At 37.2% G+C, this 7,500-nt stretch overlaps 1 protein-coding gene across 2 annotated transcripts in view; it reads right to left on the bottom strand.

Annotated features, from left to right (window-relative positions):
* Positions 1-7,500, bottom strand: part of SmB (small ribonucleoprotein particle protein SmB) — an 11,556-nt gene that overhangs the window by 523 nt on the left and 3,533 nt on the right. For both annotated transcript variants that reach the window (XM_043030507.2, XM_043030509.2), the window contains exons 2-4: positions 6,168-6,261; positions 4,305-4,471; positions 2,005-2,293 (exon numbers count right to left, since the gene is read on the bottom strand). In XM_043030507.2, coding sequence (XP_042886441.1) covers positions 2,005-2,293; positions 4,305-4,471; positions 6,168-6,261 — 550 coding nt within the window. The remainder of the gene's footprint in view (positions 1-2,004; positions 2,294-4,304; positions 4,472-6,167; positions 6,262-7,500) is intronic.

Here is a 7,500-nt window from a genome sequence, read left to right on the forward strand (position 1 = left end):
AATTTTTTTTTTTTTTTTTTTGCAATTTTTACCAAAGCCTAATATTTCATTCTGCCCACTTCTTCTGATCTTTGTACTTATCTTATGTTTACTTGCCTTAATTAACAATTGATTTTTCTAGTATTCATAAAACAAATTAAATTTCTTATGGCACCAATATAAATACTGCACCTGACCTCCATCTCTTAATAACATATATGTACTAGTGGTAGTATTTGTTCCTAAGGCCACTTATTTTTACAATTATGGCAAATGGATGGAATTCACCAAATAACTTGCCTGAAATGGAATTCATTAGTCTAAGTAGAAAGAACACATATGCACCAGTACTTATTATCATAACTAATCAGGCAACCTAAATCACTCTATTTTGATAGCAATTTGTAATCAGACTTTTCTTGATCATTTACAAACTCTTCTTATGAGTGCTCAATAATTACACCGAAAATGGATGCTGAGTGTGTGCAAGAGGTCTCGTGCCAAAGTCTCACTCTGCAAACTCTTCTAGTTTGAAACCAATCTTTGAAGTACTCTAGCTGGATTGCGTGGGTGATTGCTGTATGCAAATATGCATCTTTTAGCAAAGGTTGTAGTGGTGGTTTCCACTGGGATGTCTAATAAAGAAGAAGAAGAAGAAAGAAGAAAAAGGAAGAAGAAAAAGGAAGAAGAAAAAGAAAGAAGAAAAAGAAAAAGAGAGAAGAAAAAGAAAGAAGAAAGAAGAAAAAAGAAAGAAGAAGAAGAAGAAAGAAGAAGACAAGGACACAGCCTTCACCAATGCATGTAAATGCAGAGGAAAGAAAGAACAAAGATACATGTGACATACAGCCGTATCCCTTGTCATCTTTGCTCCATGATCTTCGCATTGTGTATACACATTTTATGAAATACTATTGGAGAGACTGCCACGTCCTTCATCTGGAGGATAATCGACGAAGACAAGAGCTCAAAAAATTTTCATGTTAAGACTTGTTTAGTTCAAGTACTAGTCACTCTAAAGCAGTGATTCCCAAAGCGTGTGCCGCAAAAATAATATAATTTTGCTTGGTTTTGAGAATTCCTCAAATAATGAAATTTACAAGTAGTATTTTAAAAGGAACTGATAAGTCTAAAACTATATATATATATCTATATATCTATATATCTATATATCTATATATATATATATATATATATATATATTATATAATATATATATATATATATTATATAATATATATATCTATATATGTATATGTATATATATATCTATCTATCTATATGTATATGTATATATATTTATATGTATATGTATATATATGTATATGTATATGTATATATATGTATATGTATATATATATGTAAATCTATATGTATATGTATATCTATATATATTTATCTATCTATCTATCTATATATATGTATCAAAGGGCAGGTGTGCCGCCAAAATATTAGTCATTTCTTAGTGTGCCCTCATACTAAATAGTTTGAAAACCACTGGTCTAGGGTGACTTCTATGAAGCACAGATTCCACTGAATAGGTTTCAGTTTGAAAACACTGAAAAAATAAAATCGAATCAAGGCAGAATTGGCATACCTGATGATATGGACTTATGTCAACCTAGGGAACAGAAAACTGTTGGTCCAATGGTTCATTGCTATAATTAACTCTTATAGTCCCTAAAATGGTAGACCTATAACACAATTCTTCAATGAAAAGCCGAATTCCTGCAAGTGGTGAACAAGCCAACCCCGCGTAGGAAGGCAAAGTTCAAAATTACGTGTACACACATTACAAGAATACAGATTTCTGTTATTCTGAATTAATGCACAATTTTTTTTCCAGCTCAAACAGTTCTTCTTTTGAGATTTCTAATGGAGATAATCCGGATACCCTCCCCCCACCCTCTGTTATGACACATTCGTTCCTATCTGAGAATGACAAATGCTATATTTTGTCCTTCTGGGGATAAGGAAAACCCTCAAGACAAATGTTTTCAAGAAAGCCATTTTTCCAAGTCCCATTACCTCCTCTCATCATAGGTCCGCTTGGGGGTCCCATGGGGCCACCACGACCCATGTGTGGGGGCATACCACCCATCATGTGAGGAGGCATGCCACCGGGGGGTCCTCTTGGGGGCATGTTGAGCTGTGGGCCGGCACGTGCCGCTGGCTGCATCATCTGCTGTGAGGGTCCTCCGACGCCTCGCACGGGACCCTGCAGTCCTGCGCCTCCTGGGCCAGGCATGCCACGGCCAGCTGGGCGGCCAACGCCTGGGCCGGGGGCAGAGCCAGGGAGGTTGACACGGGGGCCATCCTAAAAAGGAGAAATAGACGTAGTTCAAATGGCTGGAGTGAAATGCTAGAAATATAGATAATTGCATGAGCATCAACACTACCATCTCAAAATATTACTATTGAAAAATGATGGAAATAATCAGAAAAAAAAGTATACAGTTGATCAATATATCTAAGGGGTAACTCTTAACTAAATTTTTAATTCGTGTGCAAAAACTTACTATATTCATATCAAATCATTACAAAATATGATAAAAAATAACTAAGTAAAAAATCACCAAAGAAAAAGAGAGAGAGAGAGAGAGAGAGAGAGAAAACTATACTATAAATTACAAATCTAATCGCAACACCTTTACAAGCATAATATACAATAACCTCGAAAGTGGGATGACTGACAAGTGTCAATTAAAGGTTCTGTCATTGCCATTGTTTCACACGCATTTCCTGTCCAATAACAATACAATGGCAAGATGCACGTAATAGGTTAAATGTAATATGGGAAATCACTGCACTTCCTATGGAGGCATCTTAGAAGTGGTGTGTGTGTTTTATTCTTCAACATTCTATTTAATGGCATAAAATAGAGAATTTATTCAATTTCCCAAATTGTTTCTGCCATTGTATCAACTATCATATCATCTAGTCACTTGGAATAAAGCCAGTCTGGATATTCTATCAACCTTATTCTATTACTCTTCCAGTTGCGGCTAAGTTTCTATTCTGATGCCAAGAGTGAAAAAGGGTGTGGGGAACTTCAGAAGAGTTTGTTTGGTTGAAAAGTGCGATTCCTGTTAATAAATAAATAAAACCATAAATAAAACAAAGAAAGGAGAAGAAGGAAAATGCACAAATATGGTGAAAACCTTTTCACACTCAACTGCTTCTTTCGGACTTTAGGACTTCTTGCCCTGAAGAAGCAATAGGGTGAAAATGTTAAGCACATTTGTCTTCCTGGTTTTACCTTTATTGTTATATTTCAAACTGGTTCAACGACTCCTTACTGTATGTAAATGTTTAAAGTAAGGAGATCCTACAGGGGGATATGAATGGTGCCATGATTTTCAAACTTATAACTCTGAGAGAGAGAGAGAGAGAGAGAGAGAGAGAGAAAACTCTCTCCAGATTATATTGCATTGAACTGATGGAAACACTTTTTAAACCTCCTTTAATGTGTAATGATATTTATAATCAGTTCATATAAATTTGTCCACTGGTACAGTCTCACCTATACTGAATATCACATCATGAGGTGAAGTTGTTATCAGGATAAGAGGAAAATGGCATATGTGCCACTTGTATTCACAAGACTCAAGGAGCCATAGATAGCTAATGTTCACTAATATCTTAACCCACTCATGCCGGGGGCATTCCAGCCTTGCGTGTTACAATGTCAGGGCTCTCGAACGCATAGGCCTAAATCAATTAAATAAACCGCCGTATGACGGCACCCGTCCAGAGAGGGTTAAAATGATCAGTACCTATATTTGAACCTTGTCAAATGACTAATTGTAGATGGGACCTAGATAACTGGCCATCAGGATGGGCAGAAATTCCTGATGGTGCAAGCACGAGCTAAAAGTTAAAAGGATGGGAAAATGATTTCTCTGTGCTACAGGCTGCAACACTTTCCTCATGGGCATTTTCTCATAAAGACTTTACAAGGGTTTATGCTGACTATAGCTTTAAAACTAGTGCCATTATAGCCATAAAATAATATGATTGTGATGTGCCTCAGCAATAAACAATTTCTGATGTCCTTCTACGCTATGGATGCATACAATGACGCCTGTCCTTTAGGCCTAAGCGGGGTTGTAATTTATGTCATGACACCCGAAGGAAATGGATTAAATTACTGAAATCCTCTGGAGTCTACACATCTCTTCCTGAATAACTTATCAATATGCTGAATTGTGCATCTTTATGAGGCACAATTTATTTCAAAGAAACCTTATTTACTCCCGTACACTTCTACGAGGACCTCTATTGCGTTCCAATAAGACAGTGCTCTAAGAACCCATCCAAACACCTACCTCAGAGGGAGGGGGTCCTTCCAGGGTCATGGTGACGATAGTCTCTCCTCGCAGGAGTACTAAGCCCATCGTTCTCTTTTCCTGCTTCTCCTCCTTGTTCTTCTTTCCACGCACACAGCGGAACTCCTCACAGTCGGCAAGGATGACGTTCATGTGCTTGTCAAAGGCTGGAAGGAAGAGGTTCAGTTAGCCGTGAAGGATATCTTGGGAAGAAGGAAGAAAGCCCAGATTGAGTAGTAAAGGGGAAGAGGAGGAGATCAAGGAATAAAGATACAAATGGGCTCAATACACAAGAAAATTAGTGAGATTTCTGTAAAGTAAATTGAACTATTAGAGAATTAATAAAAATCAAAATTTAATCACTGACAACATAAGCAAAGGAAGTTAAGCAGATTCAGGTAGATATCTTGTATCAGTGTGAGACAAGGGATGGGAACTCAAGTGAATGAAGTTCATTTCAACAAATGTGGAAAAATGTATGAGTGAGACTGAATAACTCGTAAGTGCATGACTTATATTTGACACAAAATAAATGTTTTGGTGAAATTGCAAATCAAATCTATACATCAAATAGGAGCTGAAGATTCATCTGTTGTTTGTGACCTGTAACCTGGTTTCTGCTTAATTCACATTGCTGTGACATTGGATTATTTGAAGATGTGTTCATGTTCTCCTTTGTGTTGATGTTTGCAGCTTCCATTATATTTCTTTTTTGTTTACATAATTTTTCATAAATGACTCTCTTGCTTTCAATCTGGTGGATGTCCTGCCTTCTCTACCTGTACCAAAATGATGTTGAAAAGATTAGATAAGATGAGTCAGCACTCATAGCTGGCAGAGGCCGGCCGCGCTGCAGCAATATAGCCAGCCACGTCGAAGCGTAAGCGAAATCTGTCTGAACTGAACTGAATGTTGGAAGTCCTGCAGCGACTGATGTCAACTTGATGTTCTCTGATCTTGGTGCTGAATCAACGTCCTGTTTCGCTGTCATAAGCTTTATTGCGTTCACAGCCGTAAACCTTGTACTTTGCCATTGCCATGGTCAACTGATATGACCATCGTAAGGTACGAAAGACAATGACGATGCAGTAACACTTACATTTTTGAACACTTGCCTTGCCAACCATCTCCCAGATGAAGGGTGTGGTAATCGTTCCAATAACTTCATAAAAGGTGTAAGGACAAAGTCTAAACAGTGCGACTCGGGATGCAACAACAGCGAAGGCCATGGAGTGAAAATGGCTAGGAACGTCATAGTCACTGCGGTCAGGGATGTTTGTGGGCGGCCTTTTGTTTCTTATAAAAGCTCCTATTTTCACACTGGACGGCTAGTTTCTGCTTTTAGGGCAAAGACTTCTGCCTTTTTATAACGTTTAGCAGACTTGAAAATAAACAAGAGGCCACCTGCACCCACACAACCCTGGCAGCTCCATATATAACATTCCTTGCTGCAAGTGTAATAGTTTATAACAGCGAAACAGGATGACCAGGGTCAGTGAACAGTGGGTTAACGTTAGTCACCACAGGACTTTCAACATGATGGTCATATTAGAAAACAAAGCAGGGACATCTACCAGATTTACATACATCTAATTCATAATCTCACCAAAACATGTATTTCTGTAATTTGAAATGCATCAAATAGATCTCATGTGCTGTGAAGTTATCCAGTCTCATTCATACCTTTCTCCACAAGGGAAAAATACTGTTAAAGCACATTAACCCATTGGTCACGGTATTAAATAAATATTTGTGCAGTAGGATGGCTGGTTTACATGTCTGGCATGGTGCCATCTGTGTCTATGAACGACTCTGCCTTTGCAGCAAATCATGCCATCCGCTGCTAATGGGTTAATAACAAACCTTTGAAGATGCCGATGAAGGTCCTACTGTCTTGCATGGTGACCTTCATGCGGTAGCCAATATGGCTTAACATCTTGTTGTTCTTGGAGAACGTCTGGAAATAAAAGAGAAAAGAAAAGGTAAGGGACTTAAGCTCACTTTAATCATTTGAAGAACTCTCAATCCTTATCATCATCTTCAAGCATAAGAGTATTGTTTTATACATTCACCTTTGATCAGAGATGATATTGAAAAAACAATTAAAATTCATTGTAAGAAAATGTGGTATTTGGTTAAAAACAAAATAATGGTAACAATGGATTCTTCTCATCCTCTACTACTCACCCCTGTTCTCCACAATCTGCCTTTTTTCTTTACATTATCACAAAGTATAACTTAGAAAAATATAACGAACAATAACTATATCCAGTAAATTACCAGTTCTATTAGAGGAAATTGCCTAAGTAAAACAAAAATCATTAGATAAAATAAAAACAATTTTTTTTTCTCCATAATTTGAGAACTACATATTTCTAATATGCACAAATTGAAAATCATATAAACACATTGATTCTCTCAATAAAATGATATAAACAATAATAGGTGTCTGCCCCTCACCTACTTACTGATTACTGTCTCCTCTCTGCCTGACGGTACCACAATACACGCCAACAACCTTCCGCAACATATTTCGGCAAGACGTACCAAAATGCCTGCCTCTGGCCTATGCACTGATTGTCAAGTACTCTGCGCACGACTGTGGTCTGGCAAGGCTGACATCCCTCACTTATATTCTAGAGAGCTATATTGTAGACTATCTGAAGTAACTAATTCAAGTTCTATTTTGCCAGAATACATGCCGGGAAGGTTGTTGGTCTTTTCCGGAGAGCACAGTGCGGAGGCCACAGCAATCGCTTGGTACTTCACCATTGTCAAGTTGGATTTTAAATGGTAGGCCTACCATCCATATCACAGCAAGTTGCACATGGGTTTGGATAGCACGCAGGCAATATAAATATGATACAAGATTTACGCTAATGATATCATTAAGGGATAATCAGCGAGACTTTGCAAATATTATATATTATATCTTTATCCATGTAGCATCATTTGGTTTGATTGTGATACAAGTTTTCTTTCGCTCTGTACACTAATTTCCAAAGCTAATACATAGTACCTAATTAAAACATGACCTGGTATACATTCAAATAAAACCAAAACTTCAAAATCAAAGAAATGAACAAAATTAATAAGAAAAAGAAAAACGAAAAACGAAAAATCTCCTGATTTGTTCAAATAACGATTTAGAAATTTTATTAAACGTTTACATGATTGAAGTTATCATCCTCCACAC

The sequence above is a fragment of the Penaeus japonicus genome, unplaced genomic scaffold, assembly GCF_977035675.1.
Source record: "Penaeus japonicus unplaced genomic scaffold, GWHDUDI00000001_assembly GWHDUDI00000023, whole genome shotgun sequence".
NCBI lineage: Eukaryota > Metazoa > Arthropoda > Malacostraca > Decapoda > Penaeidae > Penaeus > Penaeus japonicus.